Source organism: Patella vulgata, chromosome 4 (genome assembly GCF_932274485.2).
Source record: "Patella vulgata chromosome 4, xgPatVulg1.2, whole genome shotgun sequence".
NCBI lineage: Eukaryota > Metazoa > Mollusca > Gastropoda > Patellidae > Patella > Patella vulgata.
In genome coordinates, this window is record NC_065882.2 from 74,333,157 (window position 1) to 74,360,930 (window position 27,774).

Consider the following 27,774-nt stretch of genomic DNA (forward strand, 5'->3'; position numbering starts at 1 on the left):
ACGACGAGGCCGTATTTGTTATGGTTGTCGATGGGCAACAGGATAACTCTTGTTGGAATTCAATTAAATTAGCTTGAGTGAAGAGTGTTGTGCATGGGGGAGCTTGTGCTTGATGTTGACGTGAAGAGCGTTTACAGCACACTGTTCCCTTTCAGGCTGTAGACCAATAAAATGCAAGGATTAGCGTAAAGCGTTCAATTATCACGTCTCTAATTGACCTTGAAGCGCGATGAAGGGTCAAGAAGATTTTTACCCTAACTAGCACCCATTAAAGATTCGTTAGCAGATAAATTGTGAATAAAAATTTGCGAATCAAGTCTTGAGAAACATATCCAGCAAGATTAAGATAGTTTCGGTTCCAAGAAAGTTGAAATGGGGAAACGTCATTTTATCACTGTATGCGTAGTATATTCCATCATGACCGGATAAAGCCACCAATGCTTTGGGAATATGCGTGAAGCTACTATGCATGTAAAAACAAAACTGTCCCTCGTATTGCGCACTTAAACAATAGGCATAGGAATAACGTGTGTTAGTCTCCAAATATTTTGTTAACCAGTCGTCAATCACGTTATGTTTTGGGCCGAAGTTAAAACGGTAAAGGGTATCTAGAGTTCGTGCTGCTCGGAGCTCGGGTATGTCCTTACATTCGGAGCAACAGTGGCTAAGTAGCTGGGACACTGGCTCGCTAGCCTCGAGGTCGCGGGTTCGCTCCTGGTCGAGAAAGTTCATCGCAATTTTCCGACGTGATTTGACCTTGTCAGTGGTGCAGAACGGAGGACCTGACAAGGGCAGCTGTCTAGTCGTTCGGGTGGTACGAAAACCAAGGTCCCGTGTACACATTGGCGTGCACTTAAAAGATCGCTTGGCAGTTGGAATTCGATAGAGGAGTAAGCCTCAGCGCCACTGCCCGGGCAAAATATCCCTAATAGCGCACTGTATGGCGCATGCCGTCTTCATTAGCCCAGTCGGAGCAAAACCGTAGGACGTTAACGCCTATTTCATTTCATTTCACTTGTCCTTGCGTTCGCCCCCTCCCATCCCTTTAGGTACCATCCGGGTAAATCTCCTTTAATAAACGGCCGTGTACAAACCAATAATTTAATATTATGTAAACATGCACTGGACAAACACAAATCAATCACAAATCATTTCAATGCTAGTTGTGTAAACATTTGTTGAATTGAATTAAATGTCAAAGAAATTTAAAAACAAACATTTTATACTTGTCGACATGTCGTTTACTTGAGTAGAAATAAATAAAGGAGAAATCATTTGCGTGATTCTCCAGCAGAAATCATTAAAACTCAATAATTGACGGGTTGGGTACCGTTTGTTCGCGACTACTATGACAGATTGCGTGTTAAGCCTATAATTATGAATGATAGAGAGATTGTCACCGTGTAAAGTCAGGCTATGATGAGCTGAAGACTGGATATAAATTACTACTACATGATCCTAACCTTCTGTTCCGGGACATGTTGAGAGACTTTATGATGACGTCATTGATTTACAATAAAAAAGGGTATAATAAGAGGGTCCTTGATCCCCCACCCCCATCTGTCCGGGAAAAGTTCCCACTGAAGATACCCCCGCTTCCATCACTAGTGATGTAGTGCTGGCATCTATGTCCTCTACGAAAGCGAGAGTATAATATGTCCGTCTCTGATTGAATTCATCAGGAATTGTTGATCTGTAGCGCCATGCAACTAGAGGAAGGAAAAGATCAGAAATCCAAACTGATTTATTGTTTAACGAAACACTATACAGTTAAAAGGGAGGATGGCATTTCTTCTTGGGTGAGAGGGGGGGGCAGGGGTGAGGAATATAAGATAAGATAATATTTTATTGTGTGATTACATCCACCAAGGACAGCGTACACAGTTCCGTCTACCATTCTTCGAATGTCAATCAATGTTAAGGGATATTTTACGAACACTGCCAGTTTGTACTGCGGGGATTCCGAGTTTCCTTCCAAGAGGACACACGATCCCACGACCCACTCTAGGATTCGAACCCGGTTGTGAGTCCTCGACATTAAAGTCAAAGTGGATATAATTACTATTTTTAGTTCAAAGGTTATTTGAATTGGGTATATGCTATTATATCCATAGTGTTAATGTGATTTGGCACTCTGGTTTAGGATAAGGAATTATTTTGTTTTAATAAAACAATAAATTTGTGACGTAGGCTAAGTTCGATTATTACATTAACTACAAATCTATTCCCTCGTTTGCTTTTATTGTTTGTCGACAGAGAAATGGCAGGAGATATTGCTTTGTTCAGGGCTCTAGCCATAACCTTGAAAACAATCTTTTATTTAACCTTCGGTGATGTTTTCAAAACAATATTAAGAATAACTGCAAGACTACAGTCACTCAAACCAAATGGCATCTTTCATTCATAATATTTACAATGTATCGTGTTGTATTTACAATTGTGTCATATTTCCACATATAAGTCAATAACAATATTAGCAAGAGGTTCTTCGCAAAGAATTTTCTTTAAAAAAATAAAATAAAAAATAAAGAAAAAAAAAACCAATCAAAAACTTTTAACGAAACAATTGTCTCATTCATGATCGAGCACATCCCTGGATTAACCATTAAGCAAAATGTAATGAAATGAAATAGGGTTTAACGTCCTACTGTTTTGCTCCGAACTGGGCAATTGAAGACGGCCATACGCCATACAGTGTGCTGTGAGGGAAATTTTGCCCGGACAGCTGCACTACGGCCTACTCTTATATCGAATTCCAACTGTCAAGGGATCTTTTACATGTACGTCAATGTGTACACGGGATCTCGGTTTTCCGTCCCATCCGAACAACTAGACAGCTTTCCTTGTCAGCCCCTCCGTCCTGCATCACTGACAAGGGAGAACCACGCCGGAAAATCTGGATGAACTTTCTCGGCCAATGCCGACCTCCAGGCTAGCGAGCCAGGGTCTTACCTACTTAGCCACGTGATCCCCTATTAAGCAAAATAAGCATGTGCATATGATTTCAAGGAAAGGGGGGGGGGGCCTACAGGGATGTGTTTTACTTCAATGCCAGATTTACATCGCACCATGGTGCAAATGTTACAAATGAACCAGGGCCCACAAAAAGGGGGCCTACAATGTTTTTATTTTTAATCTGGCCCTGGGGTAATGGTATTGGAATGTAATCATTTGAAGTAATTAAAATGTAATGAGTAATGGCAGATTCCAAAAGTGTAATGGAAATGTAATTAATTACAATGGTCCATTACATTTCGATAACTTGTCAATATTTCCACATTTTAAGATCATTAATTTCGACATATATATATACCCAATACTGTAGAATTACAATTTATTTGCCACAGTTTCGTCGTATCCCGATCCCTTATATATGGAAGCGTATACGGGCCATATTAAGTTGGTAATATGTCAACATATTATGAATTGTCTTTTCAGAGATAAAATCATCAGAACAATTAAACGAGATGACGACATCGAACATAGCGAGTTATTTAATTAACTCGGCAAAAATCATCAGAACAATCACAATATGTTGACATATTACCAAATTAATATTGAGGTATCTATCGCGCTACTGACCCCTATACGCTTTCATACTTATATGACCAACTGTGAAAATGTGTGCTCTGAGATACTGAGTGATCTTACTATCGATGATTGAATCGAAATAATAGCTACTCGATCTTATATCGTGATATTTCGTAAAAACATCTCTTTGATGAGGCTGGGAATAAAATATCTTAATTAAAAACCAGAAATTTTTAACAATGTTTTTTTTTGTTCTCGGTTAAACTAATGCCGGCATTGAATTGTTTTGACGCAAAATTCTCCATAGATGTACATCATTTCTAATTGGCAGCTGTGGCATGGGAGGAGAAAGATGGAGGGGGTAGTAAACAAATATTAAAAGAATGTTGCAGATTTATGTAACAAGACGATATGTCGCTCTACATGAAGGCTACCCTTCACATTCATCAACACAATGTAGCAAGCATTTACAGAATTAAGATCTCAGCGGGGTTCAAATATGGCTGCCTGACAACCAATGTAAAACATGAGAAAAAGAACGTTAATTGGCCGCTTACGTTCATAATACAATCAAACACACCATCATATCAATCATCATGGCAGACGACAAAATACAACATGGCGATCATTATAGGATAATTGTACATAAGCAGAGGATTAACTTTTGTTCTCCTTTGATTCTTGGGAGATAACGCCATGTTTCTTTGACTTACACAACAGAACAAAAATATTACCGCTTCAAAATACACTGTAAAATCTCTGATTATAAATTATTAATCTGGCGCATTTATTTGTCATTAAAAATGTTCCCGTTTTTGTTCCACGCTTCCATTTTATACTGGAGGGTGCCATATGTGCGCGCATATGAACGTTTAAAAGAAAATTTAAATACCATAAGAATTTTGCACTGACTGAAGGAATTCGGGGAAAATTTGTTCCCGGGTCCTAAACAACAATGAATTCAAACTGCCCACCAAACCATTGAACAAATTCAGTGGGATTACAGATCAGGCAAACTGTCGAAGATACCCGATAATAAAGTTATGAGCCAAGACAGAGAACAAATGAAGCCCTGGGGTGGAGTTAGGAATTCCCAGCTTTTAATATCGACCAGACGGTTTGCAGCATGTAAAATGTAGTTGCACAAAAGCTGAGAGAGAGAGAGAGAGAGAGAGAGAGAGAGGGGGGTGGAGAGGGAGAGAAATGGGGTTTAACGTCCACGCGACACAAACTAGGTCATTTCGGGACTAACACATGGTTCAATTTTATTTCAATAATTCGCTTGGGCGTAGGGGTCTTTAGCAGTGGGAGGAAACCGGAGGACCCGGAGAAAACCCACGCGGGTGGACAGGTGACCCTACTCCTTGTCACGTACAAACAGGAAATCGAAACCACATCAGTTGACTCAATGACAGACCGTATGATACAGCGCGCACGTGCTAACATTCGGCCATCCAACAAAAGCTAAATCAGGATCCCAAACATCTCACTGGCTTATTTGTGTTAAACGGGCGGAACGTGAGTCAGTACCTCGTGATTTTCTAGCGTTGTTTCTATTTGTCAGTGATCCAGGACGAAGACCTGGTACGAAACAGTGTCTAGTCGTTCGAATATGACGAAGAACTGGGGTCCCGTGTGCACGTTGGTCCGCACGAAAAGAACCTTTACAGTTTGAAATTAAAATAAGATTAGACCGCCGTCCGGGGGAAAATGTGGTTAGATCTATTTGTTAAGGCCAACTCAATTTTCGTCAAGGTCGCTGAGATGTAAATAAGATTAGGGCACGTGATTGTTAGCGAGATTGTAGGTTAGGGCTAGGTGAAGGGTTGGGGTTAGAGTTAGGGTTGGAATTAGAGCTAGCCCTGTTTACATCTCGCGACCTTTGACCAAACTTGAATTTGGCCTTTTCAAATATATTTAACCGGAAAAATGTCCCTACTCCCTAATAGCCCACTGGACGATATATGCCGGTCAGCATTAGCAGAGAATTAGGACGTTAAACTTCATTTCGTTTCATTTATTTTTGGTATACATTAACAGTTGGTTTATTTTTGGAAGGTCTATGTTAACAATTGTTTAAAACTAATATCATTATTGGCTGGCACCAGGGACAATTTGTTGTTTGAAAGCTAAGTGATGTGGGTATTGTCTGTAAGCTTTAACGTCCGCTTCGTCACGTGGCAGATATAACAGTTGTAAATAATGATACGATTATTGGCTGGTGTAGTGGTTTTACCCGCCATTTACATCATCGATTGTTCCAACCAGATGTCTACTTAATACCCAGTTCCTGAAACAATATTACCGTAACTTCCAACACTTGATCGTCAAAACAACTGCTAGTATTCAATGTAATAGGATATACGTAATGACACAAGAATTAATCCTTTTTAAATGGACCCCACGGGGGTACGAGGTGTCAAGGAGTACTCCTGGGAACATTAATTATTCGATATTGTCTAATACTTCGAAGGGTGAGGTTAATCGCCACCATGCTCTAACTACGTCATAATATATTAACACGTGGGAATACGATGACGTAAAACAATAAAATATCCTCTTAATGAATTTCAGTTCGTCTGTCAGTTTGGGTTCACATGTGAGACCACCACTAGACATGCACGTGGTATTTGGAATAGGTTATGGTTGAGTGCTTTGGACATCAATTATTTTATTTACGTTACACTCATTGGGAACACTAGCCAATGCCTTGCTTTTAAAAGAATAAATACAGCCACCGAAGCATGTTCAAGTCTTAGATAAGAAAAATCGGCATTGCTTGGGTAGCCTAACGAAGGCAAAAAAACGTCCATATTCTAAATATAGCTTCTTAACGTCACTGCGACAAATTTGGTATCAACGAAATAAATAATGTCCTTTCCAATCCGTCCTGTATTCACAATGAACCGTTTAACTTGATATTATATATCAACAGAAGAAAGTACCTTTCAGTAAAACTTTCCACCATTTCAAAATATATAAAATCAAGGAAAATGAGCCAAATAGATTTTTTAATTAATTTAGTTTTCCACTAGTAATAGAAAGGGGGAGAAGGAGGGGGCACTAAACACAAAACAACACCAATAAGACAAACCCGAGGACAAGACAAACTACACAGACATTGCAAGAAATAAACAGCAAACCGAGTGAAATGATTCCGGGGGCCATATAGCATCTGTACAAAGAAAGCAGATATACCTTGATCGTTTGATGTTTGCTTCCAGACAATCTGAATAAAATGCAGAACTATATTTCGTTTCGTTTTTTATACTTTCGATGGCCTACTTAGTGTAGTAATGACAAGTAAAACGAAATTTTGAACTATAAAAAACGAAACGAAACAGGATCTGTGTTTTAATCAGATTGGCTTTCACAGTAAATGATATCACAGGCGAGATCTAGGAAAGTCGAAAAACTTGATCCTGTATATTTTAATATGATTTTGTAATCTTTCCATTTGCGACATATGGCCATGGGTTGGTTTAGTGATAAGTTCTTCCCTTTATTCATAAAAAAACCCCTACAAAGTTTGGTATAGTAGATCAAGAAAGTTCAACAGATTTTTTTTCTCACTTTCTAACCAAACCTGATTGATGAAGATATGTGACAGGTGTCTAGAACAGATTGTATCATTGAAGAATTGACCAATAAAAACTCTGATTACATCAGATAGAAATCTACATCACTAAATAAACCACGTGTTTTATTACAAATTTCAAGTTAATGGGAACCTAACAAAATACGTTTTTTTGTTAAAGGGACAATAACACTCTTGCTGGCTTGACAGCTCCAGAAAATAAAAAAATAGCCTTATTCTAAGTACTAGAAGTGTTAGTGTCTTACCTGTTGTGTAAATTATCCATTAAATCCTATTTTATTTGTCCAGAGGGTTCAAAAATTTTTTTTAATCCAAGTCACATTTGAAAAGCTTTACGTCAGGCTTTTCAAATCATTTAGTTGAATTTTTCCAATTTTTTAAATTAGGTGTGTTAAGATGAAATTTGTATCATCAATTAATTGGAATATTGTAAAATAGTACAATTTGTTGACCAGAATAAAGATTGGGACATATTATTCAGTTACAACAAGAGTGGTATTGAGCCTTTAAAGAAGTTATTCTTATACTGTTTCGGATTTTAAATATCCCAGTACGGCATTTGTATTTTGTGGAAATATCTAATTTTCCACGTTTTAATCCACGCTAAAATATTCTCAAAATTTAATTATGAAAACAAAATCAAAGTATCAGAGGCAAACAATTCCCGATTTGGATTGAATAGGATTAAAAAAAGGTCGAAATATCTAATTTTCCACGTTTTAATTCACGCTAAAATATTCTCATATTGATTTTTTAAACATGTAATTATGAAAACAAAATCAAAGTATCAGAGGCAAACAATTTCCCGATTTGGATTCAATAGGATTTTAAAAAAAAAGGTTCATCAAAGGATAGCAGCGAATATCACAGACGGGGCTCGCTGTTGACAAATTAACCATTCATCATATTACTGTAAATACTGAAGAGAATTGAGCCATTTGAGGACTGCGAATCCTTTCAGAGATTGAACTTTCACAATCTTGCAGTTTTCCCAGTCCTGTAAATGATGCTCAGAAAAATTTTAAATTTTAATATTTGTACCGCCCTTTACCAGAATAAATTCTAAGTTCTTGTTCTTTTCAGAAGCCCAATTTCTTAGCTAGCGTTTATGCCGTGGATCAAAGTCCCTACCCCCCACCCCCCTCTGTAAACACAGTGCCCCTCGAAGTGGACACCCCGCCCCAACATTAGCTGTGTTTCTGACTATTACATTGCTCGATGTTGGTCTCTGTTTTGTTTGTGAATAGTCAATTTATTACGACAAAATTCTACTTGGTGGACCATCTTTAACTCTACAGATGTAAAAGTCTTTATTATTGTAAGCTGTTTTAAATGCTATAGATAAAAACAATAGAAAAACAAATATATACAATATACTATATCTTTCTCCGTCATATTACCTAGTTTTATTGTATCAAAAACAGTTTAAAAAAAACACATTGATTACCTTTCCATAACAGAGCAAATCAGTTCAGATGAAAAAACAAGTTTGCCAATTTCGTTTATAAACTTTGAACTTGCTTGTTGAATGTTTTAACGATCACGAGTAAAGTTAATCAAAAAGAACCCCCAAATACTACATCCGGAATAACGTTTCATTGAAATATTTAATTATTTAGCTTGTTCGGTGATGAAGTCGGCCTCATCACGCGAAGATTATCCCGGTTTCATGCTAGTTTCCAACTACCGCAATTCGTGCTAAAATTGAAATCGTGGTTTTCATCTTGGACTAATCGTGGGGATCCTATATTAAGGCCAGTCATAGCAATTGTGTTGATCGTATCCGAACGTATCTGTAAGTACCAGATCGTGGACAACAGGGACAATCCTATCGTAACGCATTAGTATTTTAAATTTATGGAAAACAAACTCATTTCTTCTTCCACGTTAAGCTCTACAAACGAAATGAAATGGAGTTTTTAACGCCTTACTGTTTCTGCACCGAGTGGGCTAATGAAGACGGGATCTCTACAAACGTAGAAAATTAAAAAGACGTGATGGCAGTGGACGTTAAGCCTAAAAACGATATCATGTATCCAGGAATGCCGATTTGGGAACTATTTTACATTTGGAAAATTTACTATAATTTGATTTGAATAGATTGCCCATTTTATTTTCCATTCGTCCCAATTCTAGGTCCAATTTTGAATTTTTAAAATTTAAATTCTAATCGAAATCTGATCAAATTTGTCGTTTGTTTATAAACAGGACGTATCTTGTCTAAATATAAACCGAGAGGATTGAATTCTCTCAACAGTAATTATAGCTTTTGGCTATTTTCTTTTTTAGTTTAAAAAGATCATCTGTTCTATAATGAGTCGTCTTGCCCAGCTCGACTCCTCCACAGAAGACAGTCAAATAACAATTCAAATGTAGCTTGTCGCGGCCCTAAGGGATTCATGTTTGACGTAAGATGTATCTTGATTCGGATCAAGATAGGTCAAGTCTTATTTCAAGATCCCAAAATATTGACCAGATCAAAGTTTCCAGGAGAATTATGTTGGTTTACTTAGATATGGCAAGAGAAAGGGAGAATACTGGTAAAGAAGTTAACATCGAAATGTTTAAGATTGTTCTTTTGAAAACTCTATAGCAATAGTTAGGATCAATTTACTTTGTCCCATAACTCACTATATGTGGTAGTTTGTGGTTTACAATGTCCGTGTTCTGTTACTTGAGGTATTGTTTGTCCTGTCTTCCCCTTGTCAGTGGATGGGACGAAAAACCGAGGCTCAGTGTACACATTGGTGTTGGAATTCGATATAAGAGTTGGCCGTAGTGCCGCTGTTCGGACAGAATTTCCCTCATAGCACACTGTATGGCGTATGCCCGTATTCATTAGCCCAGTCGGAGCTAACCGTAGGGCGTTAAACCCCATTTCATTTCATTTGTCCTGTCTTTGTTTTGATGTGCAGTTATCCTGTAGTTTCTAGTAGCTTCTAGAAACCAGCTTGATACATTAATAGAAATAAACCGCTTAAAGCAATAATCATTGACTGGTGTTGAGCTAAGATTGTGTGTTTATAGAGCGGTGGGTAGTTGTCTCAATTATTATTTACACGTGGTAGCTGAAGGCAAGAAGCAGGTTTTCATATCACCAGCAACACCTCCAGAAATCATCAACACGTGTTGGACATGATCCGCCTCATCAAATCCCATCTTTAATAGTTTGCATACCTAGTTTTATATCTACGGGGAATTCTGGCAGTCCATGTAGGTTCCTATATAAAACATTTCTCGTATTTTTAGTATTAACAGGGGTGTAAGGTTCCCAGCTATATACATAAGGATAAAATTAATTTTCTAACATCCTGCAGATACCATGCACAAAGAAGAAAACAACCCTTTAATTATATATCAAGAATCAACTTTCAATGAACAATTTAAAAATTGCGATCTTGAACAGAAATATAGAATTACTATTAATATGCTCATCGCAACATACAGAAATTTTCCAAAAGGCCGACATAGTCTCGGATCTTATGGCTTTTCCTCCCCAATTGTCTGGTAACTGGACAAACTAGGGCCTTGGGGGTCGGGTAAATTGGGTTAATAGCTAATAATAGCAAATAATGTCATCAGTAATAACCGATTGTTTCATAAAACACCATATGGTTATCTTTACGTTAACAATTTAGAGAGAGAGAGAGAGAGAGAGTGATGACATTTTACGACCATTCAACATAGACTAGGTCATTTTGGGTCTAACAGATGGTACAATTTTATATCAATCAATCGTTTGCGCGTAGGGGTCTTTAACAGTGTTAGAAAACCGTTAGACCCGGAGAAAAGCAACGAGTGACCCTACTCCTTGTCCTTGTCGAAATCAAGCCACGTGACTCGATGGTAGACCTTATGAACGAAAGCGCACGCGTACCCTCTCCCTACACACACACACACACACACACACACACAAAAATAGAGAAAGAAAACCACGGCAACAACAAAGAAAACGTCCCGGTCGATAATATAATTAAATCTCTTCTTGCTGTCATCCAGTCATGATCCAGTTTCCGGAAGCACCTGGGTAAACGGTGGCCGTTTAAGACATTTTGTCTGTCGACCACAAAATCATCTCATCAATCTAAAAATAATTGCACTTTAAGGGACGAGTTGACGACATGGCAAAAATAAGCGTACAACAAATCAAGTTAAAAATACTGAATAATAAATATTTTGGAGGAATTATTTCTATTTGGGAGACTATACCGACAAAAATCAGAACCAAGGGGAAATATCTCCAGGGAATAAATGAATTCAAACAATTGTATTTTTTCAGAATAAAAAACAACCTTGTTTAGTAGGAATGTGTCAACATGTTTTTACCAATGGCAAATATGCACCATATCTATGTGCGAGTATATATTGCGAACCAAAGAAACGTATCTTTAAGGAATACATATATCCTAAAAATCGTAGTAATTTGTTCAGAATCAATTAGTAGCAATGTGTCAACATGTTTTTACCAATGGCATATTTATATAAATATATTCAACATATAATATATGTGTGAGTACATACTGAGAACCAAGGGAACTTATCTTTAAGGAATACATATATACAAAAAAATCGTAGTAATTTGTTCAGAAACTTTTAGTAGGAATGTGTCAACATGTTTTTACTAATGGCAGATTTATATAAATATATATATATATATCAGATATAGCATACTACATATATCATAGAAACATAACTTGTTTTGACACCATTGCCATCAGATACACCGTACTACATATATCATTTAAAACTGACTTGTCTTGATGATAATCTTAATATATAAGTAAAACTGATTTGTTTTGTCTAATAGCAGGAAAGATGCTTGATGGACCATTAAACCAACTATTAAAGTATTTAGAGCTGGTCAGATCATGGTTATAAGATATGGCCGTAGATCACATGGTTGTTATCAACTACTGGACAGTGTCCATACCACCCTGACGTGTATGTCAAAATATTTTACTTATATCTAAACAATATGAGAGAAAAATAACTTGGAGAATATAAGACAAATGTCTTAACTTTACCGTGAGAAAGTGAACATCGAGGCTTATAAGCTCTTATTAGGTGAGAGTTTTCCAAAGTGTTCAAAGATTTGCTTTTTTGAAAGGGATTGGTGTTGGGGTATTTCGGGCTATAATCAGAATATTTATAGACAATACAAATCCTCTAAGGAGTACGCAATAAAATGAAATAAAAAGGGTTTAACGTCTTGTCCAAACAGTTGCATTTCGGCCTAATATTCGTCGATTTCCAACCCAAACGACTAGACGCGCTTACGAAAGTAAGAACAGACATCAATCTTGACCCCGTTGCAATATCTGTTTCAAATGTTCTTTTTTTTTAAATAATTGGATACTCCAATAACTAAAGTGATGCTGTAACGACAAAACTGAAAGTCAGATACAGGGCCTACTTTTTGGGAGTGGTGGTAGTAGTAGCAGCCGTAGTAGTAGTAATTGTAGTAGCTGGGTTTTATGATCAACGCATCCTCGGTATCCTCAGTGCTATCGTTTCGTTCTACTTCATCACGGGTATACCGAGTATATGATCAGCAGTTCATTCTGTTGGCCTATCAGCCGTTTAATAACCACTTTAAAATAAATACTCCATATCTCGTAATTATATATAGGTGTTATAAGTTTAGAGATAGGTAAAATGGTTGTGTTGATATCTGGGAAGATAAGTTTTATATAAGTAATAGTTGTATATAATTTGTCTTCTTCTTATCTAACTCGCTACTTTACAACTTGTCTGTTTTATTCAAGATTCATTCGAGAAGGTCGTATACATTTAATTGAGATAGATGGGAATACTAGAGTGTGGGATATCATTGAATTTTGGAGTATGGTTACGATTTGACTTATATCTGTACAGCGAAGAACCCTCGGGATTTTTCATGTCCGATTCTCAATTGTCGGAGGTGGCACGAGCGAGACGACAAATATATTGTCTAGTCTTTCGGATGGTACAAAAAAAAACCAAGATCTTTAATATGCAGCGAATGGTATACCCATGATCTCGGGTTTTCGTCGAATCCGAATGAGCAGACGCTACACCGCTGACAAGGCGAAACTAGTTTAGAATCCTCGAGGAAGGCACCGGTTACTCACCGAGCAACCGTGACTCCCTTTAAACATACAAAGACTTACAGGTATTAAACCAAGGCCCACAGGTTCACTTGCAAATAACAGAACTGTTTGGAGTTGGAATTCGAATAGCCGGAAACACGACTGTCCGAGCAAAATGTCGCACAATAGCATATTAACTGGCGTATGATCGTCCCATCCGAACAACTATACGTTGTCTCTTTCCAGGCCCAAAGTCCAACACCACTGGCAAGAGGGAACCGATGAACTTTCTCGGCCAATGCAGGGATCGAACACGAGACTTCCTGTTTATTGAGCCAGCTTCTTACTCACTGAGTCGCCGTGGCTCCCCAGAACATTAGGACGTTAAACCCCCATTTCTCTTAAACGTAGCGAGCCAAAGTCTTACTCACTGAGCCACCGTGGCTTTCCAGAACATTAGGTCGTTAAACCCCCATTTCTCTTAAACGTAGCGAGCCAAAGTCTTACTCACTGAGCCACCGTGGTTTTCCAGCTGAAAATTAGGACGTTAAACTCTCATTTCTCTTAAACGTTATATTCCTTTGTGTAATAAATCTACTTATCTTTTATTTATCTATAGAATTGTTGGTTAACACAATCAACGTGTAAAATCTACAATTCCACATATATATCATTATTTCTTTCTCACTCTGACATTCTGCCAGGTAATTCTTATCACCATCTTATTTCATAGTCACCGTTTGACTTTACACGTCTATACGTTAATATACCTAGGTTGAAAGACCAGCATCGCAACTATTTAGTTAACTATCTAGTAAAATAATACATGCCCCACCAACAAAAGGATGTTTCGAGTTGCTCTTCTTCCACGTCAGTTAAGCTTGTCTTTCTTTCATTTGTGTCATAATACGGAATCTCGGGTAGTCTAGACTCACCTGTCGGTGTTTACATATTAAAAGGACATTATGCTTTTTTATTTTTAGTTTATAAATTGTATCGAAATTATACACATCTACTACGTCGGAATGATGGTGATGGAGTCGTCGTTTCGATCACTTGTACGTACCCGTTTGGGCATCAAATGAAATGGGGTTTAACGTCCTACGCTTCTCCAACAGCCGATATAATAAAGATGGGCTAAAGTCTCTTGGATTTCAACGGGTATTCGTGTTTTTTAATACGCCCGAAGTCCTTGCGCACAGGCGAATGATTGAAATAGAACTGTATCATATCTTTATCCAGGATAAGTGTCGAGTTAACTCCCTTGCTCTCGGTCAAGCGTGTATTGTGGATTGGGGAACCGGTTTAGCCTATGTAACAATCCTCCTCCTGAGGGGATGTCCCTTGAAGACAAATGAGTAAAGAGTAAGAATAAACTGTTCAATAGTAGAGCATATTGTATTAATAAATGACTATCATAGCATGTGTTATGTTGTATAGTTTACTATGTAATGTACAGTCTATCTCTAACCTATAGTTGGACTGTTTTTATATAATACAGACGAGGTTTACATTGTTCAGTCTGGTAAGAATTTATGTCTATGCTTCTTAGTTATTTTGGTTTAGTTGGAAATATTACTCGATACATGTGTGACATTTCTCTTGTTTTCATCAAATCTGACAGCAGAATTGTTTTTTAAAAAAACTAATATTACCATGATATAAAAGTCAAAATATATTTCATCGTCATGGGAATGCAAATTCTAACATGAGCCGCGGTGGCTCAGTGAGTAAGACACTAACCAGGGGGGTCTCAAGTTCGCTCCAGGTGTTGTCAGAGAAAGTGCCTCGGGATTTTCGGCTTGGGTTCACCTTGTCACTAGTGCATGACCCTTGACAGTACTTCGAATTGCTGCTCTCCGGACAAATCTTCCCTCGTAACATACTGTATGGCGTACATCCGTCAAATTCTATGCCAGCATCCATATTGGGATTAGAATCTTAACTTAACATAGTATAATTATGTGAACGCATTGTTTTCGAGTAGAAAGTGGGATCTTGATCCGAATTTCAAGAATAGCAATTCAACGGGAATTCAATTTTTTAATCCAGGTTTCAGAGTGTCACCTATGGAGTAATCTATTTCGTCATCTAGCACGTATTGTTGACCCAATCCTATTGTTGTTCCAGTAATTTGAATATGAACCCATACGGTAGAAAGTAGGATCTATATGTGAACGCAGCGTTCTCCTAATCCACATTAGCCCATTCGGAAGGTTTCATTTAGTAAGAGGAATAGCATCTTATTATTAATCCCGTGTGGGATCACGTTACATTTAACAGCGCCGACTAACGGACCTATGCATTTCGTTAGATTACACGAATTATAATGCGGAATACAAGTTCGGTCGGTGTGAATACAAATGTTGATCCAATACAACTTTGGCTCGGCTAATATAAACCTATGAACTCATCGTAAGTTTTGTTGTTTTTAGAGATTTTTTAGATTTAATAAAAACTGTTCGTGTCTGAGAATCTTTACATCTTTAATAAACACTTTTCGTAGGTGAGAATCATTACATCTTCAAAAAAAAAACGTTCGTGGGTTAGAAGCATTACATCTTCAATAAAAATTGTTCGTGGGTGAGAAGCATCACATCTTTAAATAAAACACTGTTCGTGGACAACATTAAGTTCAGATCAACCAAGACGATTATGTCAGGGGAATGTCAACAACTTCGGCACGAAAGATTTTCGTCGCTCACGAAAAACAAATTACCACAGCCGAGGCAATGCTTTGACAATCGATCGAAGAACCGGAGTAAATGGTAGCGCTTTTCGGGGTATCCTTTAGTGAAGCAAGTATGTCCTAAGTCAACATGGACATAAACTCTTTCATACTTGAGGAGCATCTAATTGATCTAGTAAATTTGGTCTTTTCACCGTCTTGACGGACAGTAATCTAGTTAGCGATTGTTTAAACTGCCAGTCAACCAGTCGGTCATCACGGGTCTGCTCGACTCCAATAGGATTCTACAAAAACTACACCAAGCGATGCTTATATGGGCGTATTGATATAATAAAATTTGATCTTATCTGATTATCTGTACTTTAGTAAATAGAAAATTATATAAATAACTTATAAACTTGTATTATTGAGTTCACTAAATTGACTGACGATTTGTTATAAATTATATAATGAACTTATAACCGTATAATATTGTGCTTTCTAAATGGTTTATTTAATATTATATGTTGAAGTTATAATATTATTGTTTGCTGATTAGTTTGAAACTGTATAATGAAGTTACAATCATATATAAGTGTGTTATAAATTGTATATTATAACCGTATAATATTGGGCTTCCTAAATGGTTTATTTTATATTTTATGTTGAAGTTATAATATTATTGTTTGGCGATTTGTTTAAAACTGTATAATGAAGTTACAATCCTATATAAATGTGTTGTAAATTAAATGATGAACTTATAACCGTATAATACTGAGCTTCCTAAATATCTAAAAGTTATAATATTATTGTTTGACGATTTGTTTAAAACTGTATAATAAGTTACAATCATATATAATTGTGTTCCCAAAAACAACAGAATGACGTTATAATCTCATTTTATTGTGTTCTCCAAAATTACAAAATAACGTTATAATCTCATATTATTGTATTCTCTAAATACGAAATGACATTAGAATCTTATATTATTGTGTTCTCTACATACAGAATGACGCTATAATCCTATATTATTGTGTTCTCTTAATACATAAGGACGTTATAAGCTTATACTAATGTATTCTCTAAACACAGAATGACGTTATAATCTTATATTATTGTGTTCCCTAAATACACGATGTCGTTATAATCTTAAGTTATTGTGTTCTCCAAATTAACTTAATGACGTTATAATCTAAATACATAATGACGTTATACTCTAAATACATAATGACGTTATAATCCAATATTATTATTATTGGGTTCTATCAATACATAATATCGTTATAATGTTATTGAAGTTTTTAAATCGTTGGTTTTACTACTGCATTTACTAATTTTCAGAAATACATTTGTTCATGTTTTTGTTTACGTTTGGTTGTTTTCGTTTAGATGTTTACGTTTAGTAATATAATACTATGGCGCCATTTTAAACACTAATAAAGGAAAGAGAAAAGTCCCAAAAATTCAAAATTATATCTAACAAACAAGAGACAATATTCGTGCTGGGACCTATTTTTTCGAATTTCGACTGTCGCGAGATCTTTTACGTGCACAACAATAGCTCTCGGTTTCTTCATCCCACCGAACGTTTAGATGCTGCCAGGTCCCCGGTCTTGCACCACTGACAAAGGGGGAAACAGGGGTTGAAATATAACCCCAAATCCTATCTGTTATCCCCCTTGTCAATGGTGCAGGACGGAGGCCCTGACAAGGACAAAATCTAGTCGTTCGTCGGATGGGACAAAAACCGAGGTCTCGTGTAACTATGGGCTTGCACGTAAAAGAACCCTTGCCATTTGAAAATCGAAATAAAAGAGTAGGCGTATGTTCGTCTTCATTAGCCCGGTCGGTGTAGAACGGTAAACCTTGTTGCATTTCATTTCATCTGTAATCGCGTACAGAAAAGGGGAAGTAAAAATAATATAGCCACGAGTTTGTACTACTTGTCAGGCGTTGCTACAGAATGTAACAAGGGTCACAGATTGTGGCTACAAGATCATGCTGTGAAGCTTCTTTGTTTTATAGTAGGCCTATAATCTCTTGTTTACCCACCTTCGATTTGGACATTCCTTTCTATCTTAAATCAATTTGAAGTAATTTTGAGCGCCACGGGTTGGGGGTTAGAACAGTGGCCTTTCTATAGACAAACTCGCGACTGTAGTTCTTTCTGCTAGACGGTGGGAAATGGCGGGCATGTCTTAAACAAATTGACTTTTAAAACTGGTTGTCTTTCTCAATGAAACAATAAAATCAATCGATATCGTAGTAAATATGGCTCCTCGCAAATTTTGAACTTTTATTGGATATTTTTAAAGACACATGGTTAACATACAGCAAATTATATATGTCACTAATTAACGTTCAAGACGTTCCAGCTAATTCGCATTGATTGCTACGTTTGAGTGCCAAAGTGCTTCTGTATTCTTGCACTAGAAATGCAAAAGTACAACATCAGTTTGTTAGCTATGCCTTACCTTGAGCCGTATATTATATACGGCCCATGGTCTTACACGAGGAGTGGTAACGGGTGTTCTAAAAAGAGTTACAATGTCGCCTCTTGCACGACAGCCACTACTATAAGAAGTTTTGGAAAGGAAGTAGAATATATGCGTCAGTTTTACTCGTTAAATCATTCGGCCACTTTCAAAAGTGAGATTAGATCTATATCATAAGGCCAACTTTAGGATTGGTCAAAGTTCACGAGATGGAAACATGGCTAGCGCTAATCCCAAACCTAACCCTGGACCTCGAATGCTTACCCTAACCCTAAGCTACAATCTCGCCAACAATCTCTCCCCCAAATTCTTAAACCTAACCTAAAATCTCGCCAACAATCACATCACGTGTCCTAACCTTATTTAGATCTCAGCGACCTTGACGAAAATTGAGCTGGCCTTAACAACCAGATTTAGCCCTTTTGAAAGCGTCCCACTTACTATCTTTTTGAACTTGTAATAATCAGCATATCATTTTGAACTCATTCACTTGAGTAGTGTGTTGACACAAATATCGGCGTTTAAACACAAAGTTCAAGGTTATACTATCTAAACAGAATGACATTTATATATAACGATTTCGGGGATCCCAATGAACCTTTCACAGTCGTCAACCACTATATAAAGATGATATTGACTTGTTGATCAACATAAATTGAAGATTAGTCTGTTAGGGGGATATGGTGTATCCTCATCAATAGGGGGCAAGGGGTCTATTGGCTTGCGAGTGCGCTTTAGATCATAAGGTATGCCGTTGAGTTAAGTGTTGTGGTTTCGATCTCAAACGGTTGTATGTGACAAGAGGCACGGTCACATGTCTAACCTCGTGGGTTTCCTCAGGGTTCGCTGTACAAGGAACCTAGTCAAACAAACAACTAAATAAAAGTATAGTACCATAGTTATGACCATTTGTATTTAAAAAGAAACTAAATGCAAATAACAAAGGTAAAGGTCATATATTTTATATAAACAACTAAAGTGAGAAGCCATGGTTGTTGTTCTTCTCGTGTGGGGGTGGGGTGGGAGGGGGGGGGGGGGGTAATGGTCATTTGTTGTTTTAAAAAATAAAATAAATGAAAGTAAAATAGTATTTAACGGTTATTTGTTTTGTTTTGTTTTGTTTTTCGAACAACTAACTGGTGGAAATAAGGTACCAAGTTAGTAGTTATTTTTTAAAAACAATAAACCAAGTGTTTTAATAGGATTTTGTTTATAAAACGAAACTAATGAAAGTCATCATCTGTTTTTAACAAAAACAAAATGAAAGTAAGTTATCAAGGTAATGGTCATTTTTATTAAAAAGAAACTAAACGAAAGTAAAATACCAAACAGGGTACTGAGTCAAACCGCGACACCAGAACTAAACTCCAAGTAAACAAAGATGACCTCAAAGTTCAATATTTGAACATGATAGGTAAAAACTCCCCAGTATGTAGCCACAAATTATCATCCTCTTTGTTCTCTCCTTTGATGGCCGAAAAATGAAAACGAAGAAAACACACGGCCATATTTTGGCGAGTGGCAAGAATGGTTTACCATCTGTGTATAATAAGTATTTTGTTAAAAGAAAAACACAGATAAAATATACGTGGATTAAATTTCGTCTCTCGATATCCTTAAACTGCCTGTAAAAACAGTTATCACAAGGCAAATTATAACATTCTGTAATATTATTTTTTTTAAAGCCGTCATCACATATGTTTTCAAAGCTTATTTGCATTAAACCGAAGAAATCTTCGGGGTTTCCTCCACCTCAAATATTTTATCAATTTATGCAGATTTATTTCGAGAGATTTCCCTTGATGAACTCGTTGATAAGAATCATTTTTAAGTAAATAGAAAGTAAATTAAAGGCAAAAAATAAATATAATAAATAAACAAAGGTATGATTTATGACTTATAAAACAGAGATCTAGATTTCATGTCAGGATTTTTTTTAAAATGAAATTTGAGCCCTACAAAATAATGATCTAGATTTCGTTTCGTTTATTTTATGACAAAATTTGAGCTATATATAAAATATGAAACGAAATATAACCCTTTTTAACAACTGATAGGATTAATTTCCGATATTGCTTCTTTTTGATGTTGGTGATTTCATATTTTATTTTTTGCTATCTTTTATTTTTTGCTATCTCCATACACTACTGAAATGAAATGAGGCTTAACGTCCTACTGTTCTGCTCCGACTGGGCTAATGAAGACGAGAAAATAGCAACTAAAATACTGATAAATTAAGCATGAGCTAAGTTACCAGGCAATCATACGCCGAACAGCAGCTTTGTCATCCTCTCTCACAGTTTGACATAGTAATAGTATATGCAGGGCCCCTTTAAAAGTTTAGGTGTCCCATCTTTGCCGCACATTATGTTTTTTAAAGGCTAAACACTGATTTTGTTGGAAGTGTCATTACAATAAATATATATTTAATTGTATCGACCATCGACATCTTGATTCTTCTGAGTGGTTGTGCAGGTAGGGGCTCTGGTGAATTGTCTTTGTCAAGGGGCCTATAATGTTGTTAATAAGGCCCTGGATACTAACTTTGACCATGAACTTTGTATTTTAAACTAGCGCACCTGTATAATATATAATACCCTACCAAAGAAATAGCAATACAGAAAATTAAAAATCAATAAGTAACAAATACAAAGTCAAATACAAAGAATTCTAGCTTACTAATAATAAACACCTGTGGTTATTGAACAACATTGTAGCGGGGATTTTCATAAAGACGTCGAAAAAGAAATTGAAGCAACAGGATAAATCAGCTTTCGTTGTTATAAAATAGGCTACATATTATGAACACATGATGCCAAATATATACACAGCCACATGATTCCCATGGACATGGAACCGAGCCGAGCTGGGAACCAAACCGAACACAAAACCTATTACAATTCAACATTAGTCAGAGGCAAATTCCTCATTTGTTAAACGAACCCAATATAATCCACGGGCACGCGATACAATTCCATTCATGTTTGTTATGGTAATTGAAATACCAGGATCTTATCGAATGAAATGGGGTTTAACGTCCTACTGTTCTGCTCCTATACTGGGCTAATGAAGACGGGCATACGCCATAAAGTGTGCTCGGAGGGAAATTTTGCCCGGGCAGCGGCACTATCGCCTACTCGTATATCGAATTCCAACTGCCAAGGGATCTTTTACGTGCATTCTAATGCATACACGGGACCTCGGTTTTTCGTCTCATCCGAAGGACTAGACAGCTGTCCTTGTCAGGCCCTCTGTTCTGCACCACTGACAAGGGGAACCACGTAGGAAAATCCAGATGAACTTTCTCGGCCAATGCAGGGATCGAACACAGGTACTTATCAGTGACCTATTCAAACCCTTTAATTAAACGACAACAGTACGTCGAAAACTTCGAAGAAATACGTGAACATGTACCCTTCCTGGCCACACCATTTTTTCGAAAAATGGGTTTCCGGAAGTGACGATATAAACGACAACACTGTCAGGTTTAATTGTTTGGGATATCGCAGACAATCGACATCAACAGTCGCAGCTGTCTTAAATCTGAAAAGAATGCATTAACATGCCCTTCTCCATTTTAATTTTTGAAAAATGGCTTCCTAAAGGTTACACAATAAATAACCGGGCAATATTATTGAGAAATGCCTGACTACAATGACATGCATACTACATCTGTTAAAATAAGTACTCTGAAATCAACACGTTGTCAAGGTTGTAATAATTGCACCAAAAATCACGATGACTTGCATATATCAAAAAGTAGACCAAATAGACATTATGCGTTATATAAAACGGGGTTTTACATAGGCTAAGCCTGTTCCCCAATCCCATTCAGAAAACCTGAATAAAAATATTGTTTAAAAGAAAAATATAAAACGTAATAGCCAAGATTGTGCTAGATTTCAAGCACTCTATAAATTTATTACCAATATAATCTCTAAGCAGTGACACTGACGGGTTTTTTTTTCTCGAATATTGTGGGATGAGAGACGACTGGTCTCCAAGCCCTACGGTACACCATCTTGTTGTTCTTCTTGGCGATGCTCACTGAAAATAGCCCAAGGCTCCGCCAATACAAGTACAATCGATATGATGATTGAGCATTGATTGGCCGAATTCAATATCACGTCATACAATACCAAAATGGACTGGTCGAAAACAACGAAATATATTTCTATGGCCACCAGGCACTCACTACGGCACTCATATTCTTGGTCTTCTTGGCGTCGACGCTCTTCGAAAAAATGCCTAAGGTTTGGCAAATTCAAGTACAGTCGTACTTGTTTTAAAAGTTTTCCTGTAGCATGTCAAAAATTAGTAAGCACGTCATAAAACATTGCTATATACGGATGTTGTTATTTCTGGAATCATTTACTGCAATAACTAGCATAAAACAGTATTTAAATTATGGCTCTTCAATCATTCTGACGGCCTGCTTCTATCATATCATCCTTCATAATGACAGAATTAATTTCTAATTCCTACCGTGACATAACACCAGATGTTTCTTATAATTAGGGGAGGGGAAGGGGTATCGAGTGGTCTAACGGTCCGTCATTGAGGCAAATGACGTGGTTGCAATCCACAGATTTCTTCCAATAGCTAAAGATCCCTAATAATCTAGTTTGTGTCGAATAGAAGTCTCTCTCTCTCTCTCTCTCTCTCTCATAATTTTGGAGGTCAGGTGTTCGTCCAGATTTTCCGACGTGGTTTCCCCTTGTCAGTGGTGCAGAACGGAGGGCCTGGCAAGGACAGCTGTCTAGTCCTTCGGAGGAGACGAAAAACCGAGGTCCCGTGTATATATTGGAATGCACGTAAAAGATCCCCTGACAGTTGGAATTCGATATAAGAGTAGGCGATAGTGCCGCTGCCCGGGCAAAATTTCCCTCATAGCACACTGTATGGCGTATGCCCGTCTTCATTAGCCCAGTATAGGAGCAGAACAGTAGGACGTTAAACCCCATTTCATTTCATTTCATTTCTCTCATAATTTCAGCTGTATCAGCATGTATCAGTAATTGTGACACCCCCCTACCACGCTACGGATCGAATATCGTGGAGTCTCTATTGTCACGATAGACTAAAGCGAAGTAGGTCAAGCTGAACTTTAGTATATAATAAACCTAATATGATACAGTCTATATTGTAAACACCAACATAAGAGAAAAATAGGTCATGTCGAACAAATAATTATAATATATACAAGAGTGCAAGTAGTTGTGATCACGTTAGAGCAGTTTGTAGTTATAATTCTATGTTATTTTAACCGAACAGAAGATGAATATTGTAATATGTGGTTTGGTTTTAATAACCTATATAGTAAACTGTGTGGCAGCAGAACAAAGGACTGTTGATTCTAATGTAGGTAAGATAACGGGTGATATTCGTACAGTAAAAATTGGCCCTAATACAGCTGATATAACCACCTTTCTGGGGATACCGTATGCTGAACCTCCCGTAGGAAATCTGAGATTTAGAAAACCTATGAAGAAGGCGAAATTTGACAACACGTTTGTCGCTTCCGAATATGGGGCTTCTTGTACCCAGGTCCACGAAATGTACACTCCGGACAAAATGGACGAAGATTGTTTATTTTTAAATATTTATACCCCTGATATAACTGAAAGTGACACCAAATATCCGGTAATGATTTTTATTCATGGTGGTGGTTTCGTTTTTGGAGACGGTAAATCGATGAACGGGGAGAAATTAACTGCATATGGAAAATTAGTCACGGTCAGTATCAACTACCGGTTAGGACCTCTTGGTTTCCTCAACACTGGTGATGATGCTGTGGATACCAATAATGGTCTGAGAGATCAACATCTGGCCATTAAATGGGTGAAGGACAATATTGAAAGTTTTGGTGGCGATTCTAATTCAATAACAATATTTGGAGAGTCAGCTGGCAGTGTCTGTGTGATGTACCAAACTATTTATCCAGAAAACGAAGGACTATTTCAAAGAGCAATCGCTGAAAGTGGTTCAGCCAATTCCTTCTGGGCAGTTACTCGTAATCCCAAAGAGAAATCCATATCGTTAGCAGAAATTTTGGGCTGTCCGGAAACGTCGTCTTCTAAAGCGGTTGTTCAATGTCTTCGTGATTTCAAGAATACTACTCACATTGCCCTTGTCTCCAACGTAACTGGGGGTGGATTTGAATGTTGGGGCCCATCTCTGGATGATGATTTTGTCATTAAGGATAGAATAGACGCTCTTGATCACCCAACTGCCCAACAAAATTTAATTCCTTTTAAACATCTGGACCTTTTGATGGGAACTACTGATTACGATGGTGTAGTATTTTTATTATTTGGTGAAGTGGCTACATATTTCACAGAATTAGAAAGTGCATCAACTGTTGACGAAATTCAGCAAGCTAACAAAAAAATGATTTCATCGGTATTAAAAAATGTTTTCGGTAAAGACTTAGCATTAGAACTTTTGGATGCTGTTATTTTTCTGTACAGCAACTACGAAGACCCATCAGATGAACTTTTACACAAGAAACAGATCGCAGACTTTGCAACAGACGTTGCTTTCTTTGTGTCCACAGCTACAGCACTTGAGAAACACGCTTACCAGAACACAGGCTCTAAGACTTACCAATACGAGTTCTGTGATCGCCACGACTTTCAGTCCAAAGATCCGTGGATTAAAGGGGCGTTACATGGCGATGAACTACTCTACGTTTTGGGAATGCCTGAAGAACTTGGGTTTTATTACGAAATTACAGACGAACAGTTCACTGCTAAATGGCCATTGGCAACAATGATGATGGACTATTGGACAAATTTCGCTAAAACGGGGTAAGCAATCGTATGATATTGTAATTTTTAATTCATGCGACAAATATGTGTTGGCTATCTGATCTGATCTTATTAAATGCAAAATGTGTTCTAGTGTTCTAGAATGAATAACATACCCGGCTACGCACTCCAAACTCGTCACGCCTAAACGGGGCGACCACTTTCACTTTATTTCAGAAATGAAAATGAACTGGGGTTTAACGCCATACCGTGTGCTATGAGGGAAATTTTGCCCGGGCAACGGCACCATGGCCTACTCTTATATCGAATTCTCACTGCCAAGGGATCTTTTACGTGCATGCCAATGTATACACTGGACCTCAGTGTTTCGTCCCATCCAAACAACTAGACAGCTATCCTTGTCAGGCCCTCCGTCCTGCACCAACTTTATTTCAAGAAATAGACGTCAATGTGTCCTTTGATGACACGGGACCAAATTGATTAGCTATATGAACATACTCAGTGCAAGCATACACTGTGCTTGCCACTACTTACTCTTAAATCTTCCCTAAGTGAAACGGTGGTCTGGGTATGAATTTAAAGGTAAGAAGCTATATACCCATATTTGTAAGCTATGTAGACCGAAATGGGCAGGCAATCGTATCGTTGCTATATGGTGATTGTGTTGATTCCGGGGGCTAGTGGGTGGAGGGGGTTGGATGGTTAGCACGTGCGCGCTGTATCATAAGGTCTGTCATTGAGTCAGCTGGTGTGGTTTCGATTCCCCGGTTGTAGTTGACAACGAGTAGGGTCGCCTTACCAACCTCCTTGGTTTTCTCCGGGTCCTCCTGTTTATTGAAATAGAAATGAACCATATGTTAGTCCCGAAATGCCTAGTTTGTGTCGAGTGGACGTTAAACCCCATCTCTCTCTCTCTCTCTCTCTCTCTCTCTCTCTCTCTCTTAATTAATTTTCGATTATGCAATTTTTTTCTTTTAGGGATCCTAATTCACCACGTAAACCACCTGTAGAATGGCGTGAATATACCAGCTCAGATAAAAACTATCTGTATATAACTTCAGATGATATAGCCAACAGAAAACATTTAAATGCCCGACGAACAGCATTCTGGACCAGTTATGTTCCCAAGCTGATCAAGAACACAGGTGGTAATCACTGGTCTCATAAAAACTAAGTACTGGACAGAATAATCGTAAACATTGTTCCACGTCCAAGATATAGATGAATGTGTTATTTTCGAAACCTATCACTGAGATTTTGTTGGGATATCAACCTGTGCTTAAAGCAAACGTGAAGTCTCGTGTAACAAAAGTTTGCTTCACCAGCATCACACCAATTATTTCCACTTTTTTCTGAATGACTTAACTGGGATATCAAACTGTGTGAAAACGGATGTTGAACGCCAGATTATTAGAAATATATCTTTGTCACATATAAACCTAATATTCACATTAACGATTCATTATACGAGAGATGAATCTGTCTTTTGCTGGTCTTTCTTTTGGATTCAAATGTTATATAAATTATTTTTTAGAATATTCATGTGCAAAGCACACACTCAACTTTCTGGATGGCTTGGTTATTGAATGGATCAGAAGGTTCCCACCACGTCTGCGTTAAATGTTAATAGTGTAATAGGCCATGTGAATGAAATGACTGACAATCGAGACTTCGTAAATATCGTACAATAATAAAAAAAAAAATATTTTTTTCGTCATGGGTGACAAAATCTACCTTCACGGTCAATGACATACCTGGACAACTTTCATTTGTATAATAGCGATACTTAAAGGTATACAATATTGTACCAATGCAAATAAATATTGTTTATGTCAGAAGTAAGCTATAACCACTTTTCATAGATGGTTTAAACACACCCAATATAATCCATAGACACGCCATACAATTACATACATTCTATTCGGCCCGGTTAATTACATACATTCTATTCGGCCCGGTTAATTCCATACATTCTATTCGTCGGCCCGGTTAAACTACAACAGTTTAATTGTGAAAGGAATTAAATGAAGTGGAGTTAAATGTCCTCCTAATATGGAAATTACTTCTTCTCAGCCAGTGCTATTGACAATGAGATCCTGATATGTATTTTACACGTGTATGTAATTGTATATATAGAGAGAAATTGGGTTTAACGTCCACTCGACACAAACTAGGTCATTTCGGGACTAAAACATGGTTCAATTTTATTTCTATAATTCGCTTGCGCGTAGGGGTCTTTTAGCAGTGGGAGGAAACCGGAGGACCCGGAAAAACCCATGAGGTTGGACAGACGACCCTACTCCTTGTCACGTACAACCAGGGAATCGAAACCCCGGCAATTGACTCAATGAAAGACCGTATGACACAGCGCGCACGTGCTAATCACCCCCCCCCCCTGTAATTGTATATAAGTATGCAGGCATTTGGGGTAAAAACTTATAGATTGCCAGTTCACGATTTTTTCCAATCCTTCGCCTTTTTTTCATTGTCGTTTTTGTTTTTACCTTTTCTTGGATGCCTACCGTACCGCATTACTTGTAAATATGTCAACGTTAAGGTCGCCCTTTTTGTAACTAAATGGGTTACCGCGACTCTAGGGGTTAAATATATGTCTTATGCAATGTATAAAAATCAAAAATAGAGT

The 27,774-nt window shown here is 37.4% G+C and overlaps 2 protein-coding genes across 2 annotated transcripts in view; one reads left to right on the forward strand and one right to left on the reverse strand.

Moving 5' to 3' along the window:
• The window catches only part of LOC126817300 (lachesin), a 107,893-nt gene that overhangs the window by 57,767 nt on the left and 22,352 nt on the right, over positions 1 to 27,774 (reverse strand). The gene's annotated exons all lie outside the window — the stretch shown is intronic.
• On the forward strand, positions 23,494 to 26,968 carry LOC130010221 (neuroligin-4, Y-linked-like). Its single transcript, XM_050544141.2, has 2 exons — positions 23,494 to 25,169; positions 26,109 to 26,968. Exons 1-2 carry the CDS (start codon positions 23,638 to 23,640, stop codon positions 26,302 to 26,304), a joined length of 1,728 nt encoding a protein of 575 aa, XP_050400098.2. The 5' UTR covers positions 23,494 to 23,637; the 3' UTR covers positions 26,305 to 26,968.

Coding starts and splice junctions, on each gene's coding strand:
- LOC130010221 (XM_050544141.2), top strand. CDS start 23,638: ATGAATATTGTAATATGTGGTTTGGTTTTAATAACCTATATAGTAAAC. Junction 25,170..26,108: donor ACAAATTTCGCTAAAACGGG/GTAAGCAATCGT, acceptor TTTTTCTTTTAG/GGATCCTAATTCACCACGTA.